This window comes from Bemisia tabaci, chromosome 1 (genome assembly GCF_918797505.1).
Source record: "Bemisia tabaci chromosome 1, PGI_BMITA_v3".
Lineage (NCBI taxonomy): Eukaryota > Metazoa > Arthropoda > Insecta > Hemiptera > Aleyrodidae > Bemisia > Bemisia tabaci.
In genome coordinates this window covers 44928389-44945368 of record NC_092793.1, presented here as the reverse complement: position 1 = coordinate 44945368, position 16980 = coordinate 44928389, and the positions used below count along the sequence as shown (strand labels likewise).

The 16980-nt window shown below is 39.8% G+C and overlaps 1 protein-coding gene across 5 annotated transcripts in view; it reads right to left on the bottom strand.

Annotated features, from left to right (window-relative positions):
* kis (chromodomain helicase DNA binding protein kismet) overlaps positions 1 to 16980 on the bottom strand; it is a 252200-nt gene that overhangs the window by 152816 nt on the left and 82404 nt on the right. For 4 of the 5 annotated variants that reach the window (XM_072301409.1, XM_072301419.1, XM_072301422.1 and 1 more), the window contains exons 7-10: positions 15493 to 15604; positions 10403 to 10573; positions 4890 to 5444; positions 1817 to 2041 (exon numbers count right to left, since the gene is read on the bottom strand). In XM_072301409.1, coding sequence (XP_072157510.1) covers positions 1817 to 2041; positions 4890 to 5444; positions 10403 to 10573; positions 15493 to 15604 — 1063 coding nt within the window. The remainder of the gene's footprint in view (positions 1 to 1816; positions 2042 to 4889; positions 5445 to 10402; positions 10574 to 15492; positions 15605 to 16980) is intronic. The other variant, XM_072301416.1, reaches the window with a different exon arrangement.

Below are 16980 nucleotides of genomic sequence, written 5' to 3'. Positions count from 1 at the left end.
TTGCTGTTTCAGAGGGATTTTGTTCAGAAGATGTCGCGAAAAAAACCCTGGGAAAAGTTTGTCATGCACGCTGGCTAACGGCTGCATGTAGAATTTTAAGGTTGTACGTGGCGACGGAATATCCTAGTGATGAACTTGTGCAATTAGTTACTTTCATCCAAAAAGTTTACGCACCTATGTGGTTTCAAATTAAAGTGAACCACTCAGTGCAAGATGGTGCTTATAACTTATGGAAAACCATTCACCTATCACGGTATTTATCGGAAAACTTGAAAGCTATTGTAGATCCGGTAATACAACACGATGGTTTTTACGGTCATCCCGAAAATATTTTAATCACAATGGTTGGTGATGAACGAGAAGAGATAAGACAAGAGGCATGGGTAAGAATTGTGGAGGCGCGCGCGCATAAGTCTGAAATACCACGCAGTTTTCACGTTTCCAAGTTTAATTTCGAAGCCAACGATTACAGCTCACTCATCAACTGGAACACCACTAACGTCACAGAGCCTCCTGTCCTCTTGAGTCTGACTGATGCCCAACTGAAAAAACTCAAGGATGATTCGTGTACCTTCGTTATAAAAAACTTTCCCTGTCACACCCAAGCTGTGGAGAGGTACGTGACGAAGTCACATCTGCGTCCACAAAGGCCGAAACTGATGAAAATCGGCACTTCACGCTACCTATTAAAACGCTTCAAAGCAGGAAGAAAATGCCGAAGTTAGAAACTAAAGCGGACTTCAAATTTTAAAGTAAGATAAGCTATACACTACACTTATCATCAGTCGCATATTCACAATTCTTGACCACAATAATGCCCAAAATTCTGCAATTATGTTATCATTATAGTTAGGTTTTCATGCGGTTACTGCTTATAATAATCATTTTTATAGTAAGACACTATATGAACAGTCAATTTATATCCAAAGTAAATTACTGATTTTCAGACATCTAGCATCAGGCAAATGCGCGACAGCTATGTGCGTTGCGGGTCGGAGAGGCGCGGTGAGCGTCGCGGCGCACGGCGCTGCTAGGGGGTTGAAGCGCGCTCATGAAAGGACGTTTACGCCTTTTCCGTTCGAGATACGGCAAACCGAACAAAATTTTCGTGCGAAGCGTTCTAACTTTATCATTTCAGTAGGAATTGACACTTTTCAATCTCCGAAATTCAATTTTTCGAATTTCAACCCCTTTAGGCCATGTCGCACGGGTCTAGGGGTGGTTTTAGGATCCCAAACTTTTCGTAGCTTATTTTTAGCCTATTTGGCCACTAAAAATCATGGTGAACCCGGGCGCCGCGAAAAGTCAGTTTTAGCGCTCCGCCCTATTAATTACGTCGGGTCGATATAAGTGTTTTCAACTCCCTCTCCTTCTGATAGTGCCTTCCATATTGCATGGTGCTCAACTGAGTCAAACGCTTTTTTGTGATCTATGAAAGCTAAGTAATTGATAAGTTCATGTCGCTGCTTCCTTCTAAGATCTGTTTCATAGTATAGAGGTGATATATTGTAGAGCATGACAGTCTAAATTCGGCTTGCTTTTTCCAGTTACATGTCGTTTAGAGTTTCTGTAATACGTTTTTGAATTATGCTTGAAAACAATTTTTAGATTGCTAAGCTGAGATTTTGCATGAGGAGTTAGCAAATAATTCTCAGATAAAAGTATAGAGGCAATCTATAATTAATTGACAAAGATGGATTCTAGAAATAAAATCTTTAAAATAATAATGGTAAAATTTTGGATTAGTCCTCGTGGACCAACCTAGCTTAGCAGGGCAGAAATAAAGAAAGGCAGTTAACAGGTGAAAGTGACTTACTTTCCATTTATCCTTAGGAGGGAGTTTCCTAATTTTCTCGAACTGTTGAATTTTTATTGGATCGACATCTTCTTCCAATTCCCAGGTTGACTCCTCGTACTGAAGAGAGCGCCACTTGACTAAATAGTGTTTGATGGTTTTCTGGGTGTTGGGATCAGTATGCTCTGCTACATCCAACACTCGATCCACCTCCACATAATCAGGGTTGAAAGGTTCTTCTTCCAGCTGTAAACAAATTACTCAATTCAATAGACTAAAATGCTACCAATGTATGTAGGTTATTCAAAGAGTAGTGCGACTCATGCTATAATTTCAAAATTAAAGTAGGTAGACGTAGATGCTTTCCTTTGATCTTATTCAAAAGGCAAACCTAATAGCTTCCTCATGAGACAAGATCAACAGATTTGGTTAAATATTAAAAAATTTATTAGGGTTTGAGAATCTGGTGTCGCATTGCCGCCTGCAACTTTTAACAAGGAATTTTGCTCACCGATATTGGTTTCTAAGCCTCCTACACGATATGAAGTTACGCCTAAAACAACTTGGCAACCCTAAGGTATAAGTGACAACTTATTACCACAGTCGTCATCCGACTAGAAGACCCAAGGATCCAAAGGGCGATCAGCACGGTCGTCACATCGCACTCCAAGAATCGGGGAAATCTGGCCAGTGCGTCATAACCCCCTTGGCGTGCAGATACATCACAGGTACGGAATGGTTCATGTTCCTTGTTTATTTACTTATTTTACAAAGCATACATAAAGCCACCAAAAAGGGTTACTATAATAGTCGGAAATAATGAATCAAGGAAGAAAATCACAGGCGTTTCTATGGCTAGCAAGATTTAAAAAGTTCGAACATAGTGGAAGAAGAAACAGAAAATTAGGAAACAGAGAGACTAAAAGCAATAAATTGTCGATACTTTGAGAGATGAGAGAGCATTAAGTCAAGAAGTTAAACAGAGGGGATAAATTCAGAGAGATCTTGAAAGGATTCAGCCAAAAGAAAGGATTAAAGAGTGAGAAAAATTGGCTGGTCTCTCAGTTCTTAAAGTGTCTCCTAATATTTTGGGGGAGAACATTGAACAGCTGAATAGAAGCAATCTTAACGCTGTTTTCGGAAATTTTGTACTTAATTGAGTTGGTGGGGATGAAGAAATGTCTACTATTGTAATTCTGGGTGGGCAATAGATCAGTAGGCTATATTACTTTTCCTTCAGCTGCATATTTAATACATTCATAGATATATAAAGAGGTCACTGTAAATTTTTAGTGCAAATATTCGGCTAAATCACAAAATGATGTTCTTGTCAGGGTTGCCACAGAATTTGGAAAATGAAATGCCCTGACGGTTCCCTGATTTTCCTACCACATTTTGGTATTATTCCCTGACAATTGGACTGCATTTTGCAATTTGGACCTATAAATTCTGGCTCATCTGAAAAAACACTTATGTGCATAGGGAAACTAATGGCACATACGTTGTTTTTAAACCGGGCCGGAATTTATAGGTCCAAATTGCAAAATGCAGTCCAATTGAAGATACGTCAGATGGTTAAAAAGACATACTTAGAAAAAGTATTCAAACAAAATCTGTTTGAAACATCGAACCCATTCTAAAAAGCAAATAAAGGTAACTAAACAATTATTGCCTGACACTTCCGACATTTTCCCTGACATTTCCCAGTTTACCCTGACTGCGGCAACCATGTCTTGTACTAAATCATTGTCTTCCTACACATTGTTAGCAAAAAATTAGCACAAAGCAGAGCACAATATTTCCCACTTGATTGAAAGCGTAAAACGGCACTTTTCAGACCCCATTAACTCAAGATTGGCACAAAGGAACTTCAATTTTGAAAGCTTATTTTACTCATAAGACCATGTGAAACAACATAAAAATGAAATTTCAAAAAGTAGCTTACGCCAAAGAACCCCACACAGAGCATGGGGTCAGCGACTCTCGATGAAAGTCGATGAAACTTTAATAGATTGATATAAAGTTCATAACTAAGGGAAATCCAAAAAATTAGCTCATTTTTGCGAGTGGAAACCGAGATTTTCGCAATTGAATCCGGACTATTTTCTATCATGCCGCAGCATGGTGGAAGAAATCCGAGTCCCCTCTCCTCTCGTTGTTCGGCGTTCCCGATTAGATCTCATGTCACAACTATACTTTTTTGATATGTTGTATATATGGTTAAGAGCTGTTACGTATGCCAATATAAAAGTTGACCCCACTTTCTTGAACCTTGGGCGTGGCAATATATCAAATTTTAGCCACTTTTGGCTCTTTGAAACGATTTTTCTGGGAAATTTGGCAACATAGAACAAACTATTATGTACTATATTGTAGTGCTTAATGCGCTCTAGGGCCTAGTGACTCTTTTCTGCTCATCACGGTGCCCAGGTAAGGAGGAGTATCGTTTTGGGCCTTTTCCGGCCCCACCTGGATTTTGCTGAATGTTTCACATTTTCAAAGTACTAGTCCTGGGTAGACTCTATGCCAAATATTTCATCGAACGGAGCCCATGCAAAGTTGCAGCAGTTGGCCCATTTTTAGGAGTTTTCCCAATTTTACACATGCAGCGGCCCGATTATTGAAACTATGTCAGCCCGACACGACAAGACATAGCCCTATCTTAACCATGCAATATATCGCAATTCGATGTCTTACCGGGCTGGTTTAAATTTCAATAATCGGTCCGCAGAACTCAATTGAAACTAAGAACCGTGCACCTTTTTTAACAGAACACAAAAAATAAAAATAAAAAATGTTGTATAAATTTTTCGATGCCAGGATTTTAGGTTTGAGGCGTTGCTGCAACTTTGCATAGACTCTGCTCGATGAAATATTTAGCATAGAGTCTACCCAGGACTAGCACTTTGAAAATGTGAAACATTCAGTAAAATCCAGGTGGGGCCAGAAAAGGCCCAAAACGATACTCCTCCTTATTTGGGCACCCTGATGAGCAGAAAAGAGTCATTAGTCCCTAGAGCGCATTAAGCATTACAATCCTTTTGTAAACAGATAAATAATGAAAAAAGATTCAGTGGAGTTTCATATTACTTACATTTTCAAAAATATTTGTATTGTGAGCTAACTTCTGTTTGAACCTCTTGATCTTTTGAATTATTCTTTTATCGCCTTTAAATAATTCTTGTTCTGTTTTCCATTCACAATGAAGGTAAGAAAAGTTTCTATACTTGACGAAAAATTCTTCAACTTCTATGAACTTGCCACCAGTTTCAGAGGTATCTTTGCTGCCTACAGTGGAGACCTCAGTATCTTCTTCCGTCCCTTTGTTTGCATTGTCATTTTCTTTGTTTTCTTCAGGTGCTACAATTTCATTTTCTTCAACTTGCTCTGGTTGGGAGATGGATTTGCCTACATCTTCCTCGACTTCTTCTTTGATAACCAGTTTTTCTTCGTTGAAGTTATTCTTTCCATCTGTTGACTCAACATCAGTCTCATTATCTGTTGACTTTACATTGCATTTGTCATTGCTATCTTCGATTTTTGGATTGACCTTTTCTTTTTCAGTGGTGATTTCAGTTTTGATTTCCCTCCGACCTTTCCTCAAAGCTAGAATATGTTGCACTACCATTGAGTCTTCGTCAGTTGTATTCTGAAAAGACAACAATTAAATAGATCTTCGTCAGGTGAGGCATCATGAATCTTTCTTTCCTTTAAAAAAACACAAGACAGGAGTTTTTTTATTGCAATACTCAAGTGTGTATTTGCTCTCTCAAAAATTAGGGGTACGCACAAAACAAAAAAAAAGGGGGGGACTTTCAAACAAAGAGCGTTACTGCTGAAAAAACGCTTCATCTGTGCTGTTCAGCTCCGAAAGGTTGCTTTGGTTGTCTGAGCAAATTAATAACATGTACCAGAGACTCACAACAATAACGCAGCAGCTTGGAACTCTTAGTAGTTAGTATCCTGGCAAAAACTAATTTTTTCTCTTTGTGTATTACTTTAATGTAACACTTTTCACCAGGTTAGCCAGATGCCTGACGTTATCCATTCGAAAGTAACACTTGCAGATACACACTCAAATAAAATCTTGGTGATATCAATCAATTTTACAAAAAATACCATGATACTAACAATATGAATAAGGAGATATAATAGTGCTGGGTCCTTACTATTTTGAAGGGAAAGCAAGGCTTCGATATTTCAAAATTTTCAATTGCGAGTCGAAGAGAGGGATAGTCTCTTCTTATGAGAAAAGTGGGCCCAAATAAACCAGCTGATTTTTTGCTATGTTGCAGGTATTAACTTACTGATCAAGAGTGTCCATTTCTTTTCCAGTTCTTCCTATCTCAAAGTTTTACCCCCCATTTTGCAGGTAAAAGTTGCCAATTCAGCGTATGTGTGTAATTGATAGTTTTGACATCCCGCATTCATTGGCCGCCTTTGAGATTCTCTGATGGTTTGTTGAGTCTATTCTATTCTCTGAATAAGCTAGAGGCCATCCAAATTCACAAACTGAACCATGATGCCTGAAGGGAAAGGGGGAGGGGGGTTGTTGATGCCACCGATTTCAACGTCAGCAAGTTGCATTAAATCGATACCTCCGCCATATTTTCGAGAATTTTTCATGCAAATTATTTCGAATGCAACTTGGAAGGTCTACTGAGATGCAGCTCAGCCCTAGGAGGAAGAAGGGGGGTGGGACCGAATTCAGCAGCGAAACTGGCTTGCGCTGGTTGCATCGCACCAATGCTTCCACCATGTTTTGGAGACTATTTTAGGCAGATGAGACAGACTGCATCTCAAGATGCAGCCCAGAATTCAGCCCTGGGAGGAGGGAAGGGGAGAGAGCGGGGATGGGATGGTGCGACCGTACTCAAGCAGTGAAGCAGGCTTGAGCAAGTCGCATCAACGCAATGCTTTCGCCATGTTTCAGAGATTTTTTGAGGCGAATGAGGCCCACTGCATTCCGGAAAGTCAGCTGAGCTCAAGATTTAAATAGACAAGGGATGCATAGTCAATCGTCACTCCCACGAATTTTGCAAGCTTAACTATAAAGTTGTAAAGTCAATCTGAAGTTAATTTCCATGATCTCATTCCCATAATGAGGTCAGTGGACATAATTTTACATGTGGCAGCTGATAATAATGACCCAAATCTTGTACATTTATGATACTGTCACTTCCTGGGTACCCAATTTGAACGTCCTAGGTCAGCCAATTTAGCATGCATATAGAGAATGTGATTTCTGGTGGCTTGGTCCAATATAAAAGTTACCACGAATACCCTTGCAGTTGACGAATCATGTTCAAATGTGCAAGAGCACAGAAGTAAAAGTAGTTGGAGAGCCAGACAAAATTATGTGACACACCAGGGACACAAGTTCTGACCACTTAAATCTGATTTGACACAGAAAATGGTTGTCTACCAGTTGTTGGCATACTTTACAACGTGGCCAATGATCATTTTCAGTGTCAGTGCATGTAAGGCTATCGACTGAAGTGGTCAAAACTTCTGCCACAAATTTGTCACATAATGCCATCGGGCTCTTGGATTAAAGGGGAAAAATATGTCAGGGTAAGCATCAGGAACAGAGTTCGAAACTCATAGGCGCCGACGCGCCAAATGCGCCTATGAAATCAGTCATAGCACTTAAAAATGAAGGCTCTGCGCCAATGTGGCCCCTAAAACTGGCCCCCTCCACCAAAAGCAAAAAAAATCCTAACTTTTCTGTTCGGTGATTTTTCAAAATTTCGACGCACAGCACCGGATTGAACTCGCAAAACATTGAAACTGAAAAGCAAGCAGTTGCGCGCGCAACTTCGCCGCGGCACTGCAGGCGGCACAACGGAATGAGGATCGGTGTTGAACAGGACGAGAGGAGGGGAGAAAACGTGTGCGTTCAGCCATTGAGGTGCTTCTAGTTCTTGGGTAAAGTGACCAGTGATCAACAACATCTTTAACTACATCTTAACTTTAAAATTATGGAATAAAGAGAAGTTTGCATTAAACATTTCCTCCTTCAGATCCGAAATCCAAAATAACTCATGAATAAAAATAGATAGATAAATGAAGTAAAGGCATTTTATATCTTCCCTGGGGTGTCCATCACTGGTTACCGATGTTGACCAGGGACCTGGTGGTGGATAAAAGGGGGCTTGAGCACAGTTGCACTGTCGCACCCTCACTTTCCCCCTCCCTCCTCCCAGGGGTGAATTCTGGGCTGCATCTTGAGATGCAGTCGGTCTCATCTGCCTAAAATAGTCTCCAAAACATGGTGGAAGCATTGGTGCGATGCAACCAGCGCAAGCCAGTTTCGCTGCTCAAGTTCGGTCCCACCCCCCCTTCTTCCTCCTAGGGCTGAGCTGCATCTCGGTCGACCTTCCAAGATGCAGTCGAAATAATTTGCATGAAAAATTCTCCAACATATGGAGGAAGAATCGGTTTAATGCCATATGCTGACTAGGGTGTCCCAAAGAAAGTTCGACCGTCGAAAAGTTACGTTTTATGGCTATAAAAGTGTTCCATTTGATTAGAAAACACTTTTGACCTTTCTGATTTTTAGGTAAAGTTTAAGTGCTGCCGCATCGCAGATTTGTGAAATTTGCAATCCCAATAATTAAGGTTTTTGGCGATTTGATGTTTTTCTTTGTTGACGAAGCAGTCATGCTAGAGCCCCGAAAATTTGAGATAATAGCCTCCTAACACACTAATTTTGATATAAATTGAAGATTTGGGCGTGCAAGACAAGGAAGTATGTTTGCGAATTTTTAAAACATACTTCCCTGTCTCGCACGCCCAAATGTTTAATTTATATCAAAATTAGTGTGTTAAGAGGCTACTTTATCAAATTTTTGGGGCTCTAGCATGACTGCTTCGTCAATTAAAGAAAAGCATCAAATCGCCAAAAACCTTCATTATCGGGATCGCAAATTTCACAAATGTGCGATGCGGCAGCACTTAAACTTTACCTAAAAATCTGAAACTTGGTCAAAAGGTCGCACTTTTTTGGGAGAACCCTAATGCTGACGCTGAAATCGGTGGCATCAACAACCCCCCCCCCCCTTCCATTCCCTTCAGGCATCATGGTTCAGTTAGTGAATTCGGATGGTTTCTGGCCTATTCAGGAGATAGAATAGACTCAAACCATTAGAAAATCTTAAAGGCGATTAATGAACCCGGGATGTCAAATCTATCAATTATACAATATCAATTATTCTATAAAAATGAAGCAATTTTTTAAAAAAAAATTGGGCTTAAGATCTTTCCTAGGATATAGTGAGTTCAATAAAAGAAACTGCATCAAAATTAGGTTGTGTGGGGCCGAACGCGAGCCGTTTGAGCGCGCCACTCCCGTCGAATTGCATCCATCGCAGCTAGGGGTTCTGCTATCACATTTCTGTTTTAATAATTTGGATTTTCCCTGCGAGTGGCACACATAATCTGCATCGATCATAAAATAACGATGAACACAGATAGTAAGATATCATGAACGGTTCATTGATATAATGCCTTAGCATTGTGGTTTCCAAAAAACAATTTGTCCAGTGGCAGTGTTTAACACATGTAAAGAAAGAAAGTAAGTTTAACACATGTTCCTTTTAGAGATACCGCTTCAAATTGTTCAAGATCGTTTGGCATCTTTTAAATGGGAAGTATTCCAACACCCTCAATGCTCTCCTGATTTGGCACCGACAGAGTACCATTTATTCCCGAAACTAAAAGTTGAACTCAGGGGAGATCATTTTGAATCTGTGGGAGAGGTCAAACAAGCCATCCTCACTTTCGTAACAAGTCAGCTGAAAGACTTCTACGCGTGTGGCATCCATAAACTGTCCTCTCGGTATCCTGCTTGGAGCAATGAGGCAAGCCCCTTATTCTACGCTTGACTTCTTTGATTTTTCGTCGGTAATGAACGACTAAAACTCTGGTATAGAGGCTCTTCTTTTGTCTCAGACTTAATATCCTCGCAGGAGCGGCGCGCATCTCGACGCCATCAAACGGCTCGCATTCGGCCGCACACGGTCCAATTTTGTTGTGGTTTGTTTTGTTGAGCTCAGTATATTCTAAGGAATACTTTAAGCTCAATTTTTTTAAAATTAGTCCATTTTTATGGATTTCAGAAGGGGAGGAGGATATTTACTTATCGGACGCCCCTCGTAGAACTCGTTAATAGATTACTTTGTCAGTGAGCCCAGCTTCTTTTTCGGGTTTTCCTTGTTTTGTGCTGAGAGTTGTTCAGCAGCAACCGTATATGGTACAAGGATCACACTCTTGTGTCATGCCTTGTGTCACATTCATGACGGCGTTTAGATGCCTTCTTGGATTTTGCAGGATGCTAAACTGGGCTCACCAACGAGTGTGATCTACTGATGAGGTCTAAAAGACCTAAAACATTATAGATCTCTCGGCGTGACCCCGTTAATATTCCTATGCATAAGCATGAGGTAGACCCTCTCCCCTTCAGTCTTGTACCGATAGTCATTAGAGCTAAAATTTTTGACCCTGATTGTAAGTTTTTGGCTTCGCTTTCTCTCGAAATAGTCTGGACCCAGCACTGTTTCACTACCCTGTTACATACGGTTTGAGCCACATTTTTTTCTTACTTACAATATAAACAAAGTTAGGCTTGATGGCTCCCTCTTGAGACGTCTCAAGAACGGAATGTTTGGAAACGTCTGGTTTTGGGGATGGTGACTTCCGTGAATCTTCGTCAGATATTGCTAACATTATGTCATCAACATATTTTTTGCGTTGCGTGTTGCGTGCTGATCTCCTCTTCTGAAAAAATGGAAGTTATTAATGACAGTATAAGGTAAACAAATTTCTGTCACCAGGTGGCATAAAGAGGGAAGAGAAAATGGTTGCCTGCCAGAAAACTTTTATTAGAAATGATTATGATAAAGATTAGTACCCATCAGTGTCAGCCAATGAGAGAGCTACAACATGGTGCAGATGCTGCATCCTGCAGTCAATGCACAACCCCCTTCTGTAACAGGCTTACTCAGGGACACATAAATTTTGCGATCGCTATTTGCATGTTTCATGCAAACATTTTCAAACATAACATAACATAAGATTTTGAGATGGGACTCTGACACGTTTGTGATTGGGCGCCTGTAGATTCCAAAGAGAACCCAAGAGACGCAAAATCCGAGATTTCACGCGGAAGCAACACAAATCTAACGCTGTTCAGTAATTTCCCATTAGACTACACGAGATCAAGTTCTAAAACGCACTTTTTAGCACCCAATTGTCGAATAATGTAATTTACTCATAAATAATTGACCAAAGTCGGAGGTCTTGCCAAAACTGACGAATGTAGAATTAGTAGTCCGGTATCACCAGCGCTTCACAGGTGACTCGCTGACGTTACTGGACCTACAAGGGGAACTTCTCAATCTGCCACCTCCGATCGAGCTGAAAAGATTCCAACGAACTCTTTAGGTGAATTCATTTTGACAGCAGTGGTTTTTTGTTTTTGCCAATAGGCCTTAGAAACACCCTCAAAAAGATTCGGAAAAGTCCGGATTTGAGCACTTGTCGTACACCCTGTGATGCTGAGCTGGCAGGGCTACACAAAGCGAAGGACCGCTCGAGTCTATATGTTACAGTAAGAACCCGAAATCCGTCAAACCTAGTTTTGACTAGTCAGAACTAGTTGTCACAAACCCCATTCGCCGAAACTAGTTTTTACTAGTGAATTCTAAAATTAACCGCTGGTTTTAACGAAGTAGTCAAAATTAATTGTAACTGAAAAGAAAGCGACATGGCCGAAGGCGAGGCCGCGTAAGAAGACGGCGTGCGGGCGCGGTCCGGTAATAATGGGCGCAGCCTCGTGAGCGTCGGAGTTGGAGCAGTCGAGGAGCCAAGGTACGGGTGGCGATCAGGGGAGAAATCAGGATGTTGAACGAATGTTAGCCTCTTGGATGACTGATAATAAATCAACTAATTGGTCAGTAGGCTTAAACTTCGTTCAATTTATGAAGAATAGAGCTTTGCACACAGGGATAAAAATGACACCTTATAAAGCTACGTTCGGCGTTGAACCCAGAGTTGGACTAACAAGCTCCAATCTGCCAGACGACATAATTACTTCTGTCAACAACGAGGAAGATCTAGATGCCTTCACGCAGACTGAAAGCCAATGCGAAGCTGAAATGATCGACCCAGCAGCAGCAGGTAAGCTTTTCCTTTTTTCTGGTGGGGGGGGGGGGGATTATTTTTTTCTTTAAAAAATGACATCTTCCATGCAGGTAATTTTAAAAAAAAACAGAAGAACGCTATGCTAAAATATTCAGTTTGAAAAGTTTCTTGTCAGACTTTTTTTTTACAAAATTAGTGGGAAAAAAACCGCTGTGCTGAAGCATTTAATTCTATTATTATTCGAATTCAACTTACTTCTACTTTTCACTAGTTAATACTAGTTTCAACTAACAAAAGAAATTAATCCTACAAAACCACTTTTCACTAGGTAATTCTAGTTTTCACCTATAAATTTCAGTCGAAACTAGTTTCAACTGAAAAAAAAAATTAGTTAGAACTAGTTACGGCGGTGAGGGTCCTAGTTAATTTTGGAATTCACTAGTAAAAACTAGTTTTGGCGAATGGAGTTTGTGACAACTAGTTCTGACTAGTCAAAACTAGGTTTGACGGATTTCGGTTTCTTACTGTAACATATATATGCAGTTCAGTGGTCTTTCTTCTGAAGCGAGCGCTGGCTATGCGGTAGAGCACTCAGACCATAATCAGGAAATCCCGGGTTCGATTCTCCATCAGGGACCAATGACTTTAGGATCTTACTATCTTTTCTTACATTTTTTCCACAATATCACTCTATTTCAAATCAAATTTAGTACATTAGAATTGAATCCTTTTCAAGTTTCAAAAACACAAAATACAGTTTGAAACTGTGAACAATACACAAGGGAGAGGGGGAAAATACTATTTAAGCACAATTTTAAAACCCCGAAGAAAGACGAGAGTGGTCATTTTTGTGTCCCTGGTCTAACAAAGTCTGCTGTTTAAAGCTGTGGCATAAGGGTGTACTGTACATTCGTTACTTTCTCACCATCTCTTTTCCCTCTATAACCTGGAACGTTACCTGTGCTCTTACTATCTGGCTGCTTTTTAATCGTAAGCAAGGCAGTTTGCATTAAAGGAAGCTTCTTGTTCCCGTCAAGATTACCTTAAAGCAGGCTAACATGCTAGGATCAGGTAGAAACAGCTTAAATAGATTTTTATGATACAATTTGAGAACCTACAGCTTTTCCTTTTTCTTCCTCTCTGTTATGAAATAAAAATAAAAGCTGCTATGCTTAACCTAAAGTAATTTGACAAGAAAACTAAGAAAGAATTACATTTATTGATGACAAAGACTGATTCATTGTTTGTCTACTTGAGGCAAAACCATTACAGCGGTAGTATTTACTGTGGTATTGTATCATGACATTGCCGAAAGGTGAGAATCCTATCTGAGATCTCCAAAATAGAACCACTTCTCAGGTTTGTGTTGTGTATGCAATTGAAAAGTGGTGCTGTTGTGAAGAGAGGAAGATAAAGGGAAGGAAGAGAATGAGATCAAGACGTTCCAACGCCTTGGAGCACAATTGTGTAGGAGGGCGCTTTCCTCAGTAGTAGAAGGAAGTAATATGGTTGTTCATCCTTTTCCAGTCAAATGAAACGGAAAAGAAAACCATGAAAATAGTCTCCCTGATGAGGAACCCACATCTCTGGGGTGTAGCCCGGGCGCGGAGGCATTCAGCCAAGCTGGGCGCGCTATTCAAAGATGAGAAATGACAGTATTAGTAACTGACAATTTGAGTTTTTGCTCGGAAAATTGAGAGTAATGTTCAGAAATTTCATAAGCTCATTGGCGACATGCTTCGCACCTGTTTTTCAAAGCTGTCCAAATACAGTGCACCTGAGAGGGGTTTGAATTGATGTTAATCAAGAACGCTGGAATGTCAAGAGGAGCACCACCAGGTACTAAAAACTATAATTTTGAAGTAGGTTGTTGGTGCTCCTGGAGAATATAATCGCGATTTTATGGGCTTTTTTTAGCTTTTTTTTTTTTTTTTTTTGGTGAAAAAGGGCAACACAATCTCCCCCTCCCCCTGCTCCATTTCTTATCGGATTGATTTAAATTTGTGGTATGTCATTCTCTGGCATGAAGTACGACTTTCCTGAAATTTTTATGACCAAGAAAATTTTTTTGCTCCCGTGGTAACGTTGCAAAGTTTCAAATTTCAAATTTATGGATTTAGAGAAAAAATTGTGACATTGGCCCCTTTCCTCCTTGAATTATTCTGAATTTATAGTAAGTTCTTTTCCTATATAAAGTACGAAAATCCTGAGATTTGCATGACCGGGAAATGTTTTCCTCTCATTGCAACGTTGCTAAGTTTTAAATTTGAAAATTTAGGGTTTGGAGATGACACGATGGCATGGGCCCATTTCTCTGTGAAATGATCTGAAGTTTTAGTATGTTGTTCTCCAGTATATAGTGCGACTTTCCTGAAATTTTTTTTACTCCCATTTCAATGTTCCCAAGTTTTAACGTCAAAATTATGGATTTGACCAATAGTGATTGCGTTTGGGCAGGATATCTTGAAGAGCTCTGTTAATTTATGAGTAATTTACAAAATGTTTAAATAATTTGTCCTGTAGAATTTTTAAGATTGCCTTGTTGCCATTTGACAAATTTTTTCCTGATGTATGTACCGCAATTGGCTGCATCTGCAAATGCTCCTTTTTTGCGTTCGCTTTGACAGTGTCCATTTTAATATGTTATTATTAAGATATTCTGTGAGTTTGCCCATGTGCACTCGAAACACTATTTTGGTGTACCATGACAACTTATGAGAAAGTAAAATTGAAAGGAAACTCACCTCCTGGATCTCTTAGGAGATGGTCGTATGACAAAAGGAGGAAGCGGTGCATTGAAGGGTTCCGTTGTTAAAAAGTTTAGAAACTGTGCTCTGTAGCCATTAAGTAAAGTCACCATACCTTCATCTCCCCTGAAATGACATTAAGATTACAACTGCCAAATTCAATTCATCCCTTTCTCCTTTTTTCATGCGACCATCTCCCACAGAGATCCAGGAGGTGAGTTTCCTTTTAATTTTACATTTTCTACAAATAAGTAGTCGTGTTACACCAAATCACAAGAAAAATGGAAGATAGTGTTTTGAGTGCACATGGACAAACTCATAGAAGATCACAATATATTAAAATGGACACTGTCAAAGCGAACAAAAAAAACCAGCATTTACAGATGCAGCCAATTGCGGTACATTTTGCGGTACAAATATTTCATCCAATGCTCAACATTTTACCTCAGTTTTTACAACCACCAAAAAATGAAAATGATCCAAATCTAGGCGCCTGCACCAAAATGTAATCATTACCCATAAGGCAATACGCTATGTACTACGGTGTACACATGTTACATTGTGGTCCCAAAGGTGCATCTGGTAACCAGAAGCATCTAAGAGAAGTGCTATTTCACGATTATTACTCCAGTAATGTTAGTTTACAGCCGTTATTACCATACCACCATATTGACCACTAGATTTCTTGAGCTTGTGAGAATTTTTACGTAAAAACACTTCAACAAGCATCCTGTTGAAAACAGAGATAACATACAAACAACTTCTACAAATAACTTCTTAATACGTATGAGGAACGAAAATACATACATTGGAAGAATCAGTGTCAGGAGGTGATGCTGGCGGTGTTGCATCCTCATCTTCAGCATCATCTGAGTCTCCCCCTTTTAAAGACTTCAATCGTTTTTTCTTTGGTAGGTTCCTGCACAAAATAAGAATGAGGAAATTTTGAATAATTAAAAACTTCTTTCAGTGTTGAGTCTCTTTTTCTTTATCTTTCCCTTTTTTTTTTTTTTGAACCTTGATTTAAAGGGAGCTTAGGGAAGGCAAACAATAATAACAGCCTGATACAATGAAGTCACTGAGAGACCATTTACAGGGAGTGCTGTTCAACGACTTTTACAAACTCTGAAGGTGAAAGAGAGGGGAAGGGTGCCATTTAGTTGGACTTTAAGGCAGAGACATTTTTCCCGATTTTCAGCTCGAAGTCTTACGCCTCAGCCGAGTGTAAACACTATATTACTGCTAGCAGACTTGGAGGTAAAGTCATATTAATGAAGTTCACTTTTTTTCCCCTTAACAATAGAAAATGCAAGAGGCAAAAAAAGAAGAAAAACTTATCAAAAAAAGAAAAAAAACTTGAAGTACTCATTGAAAAAATTTCCAAGACGTTTTCATAAAATTCCGTGACAACCCAAACTTCGTGCAGTTCTCTTTTAATTCCCCGTTTTCCAAACCTGTTGACACCATGCAGTGTGCACTACCGAAAGTTAGTGAAGAGTTCGTGCATATGCATAAAAGTGCTTGAGCATGGGTTGTGAGAGCCATCTTGATGCTATGCTCTGCCCCTTGGCTAAATTGTCCCAAAATTGAATGTAGGGAGCAAAATATTGAGGAGGCTCAAGAACATTTTGCATGATTGTTTCAGATGCTGATAGAAATGACTTAATATTGTGGAAACTATTCACTGACCATTACAACTATTTATAAATGAGCCCAAGGACACCAATTTCACACACAATACTCATACAAGGTTGTCCAAAAGTCACCTACCATCCCTGTAACTTTTTTCCTAATTGAGATAGAAGTTTGAAACTTTGGCAATGTTCCTTGGTCTGAAGTAGCAAATTTTTGGTCCACCAAAATTTTGGGGGGCGGCCCCCTCTAAGGGAGGCGGGGGCTGACTTTTTATTTCAAATGGGAACCCCCCTTTTGTGATACCTCATTCGAAAGATAATAAAAAAAGAAAATTTTGGGCGCAAACCGCAGGTCAAATTGTTGACTTTTGACAAAATGGCGGAAATTTGGCATCTCCGTTTTTCATCGGTGGATTGGTCTGAAACTCAGAAGTCTAGGGTTTTTCGGGGCGAGAAAAACGATTCTGGCATTAGTTTTCCAGAAAAGTCAGTCCTTTTCAAAATGGCGGCGGAGAAAATGGCGGCTTAGAGCGGGAAGTGGATATTTAGGCTGCTCATCGTTAGATTTATATGAGACTTGGTATCCGGGTGTATTTTGGCTCGAAAAGAACGAATCTTACATTGGATTTATGAAATTTCGAAAAACTTTAAAATGGCGGCG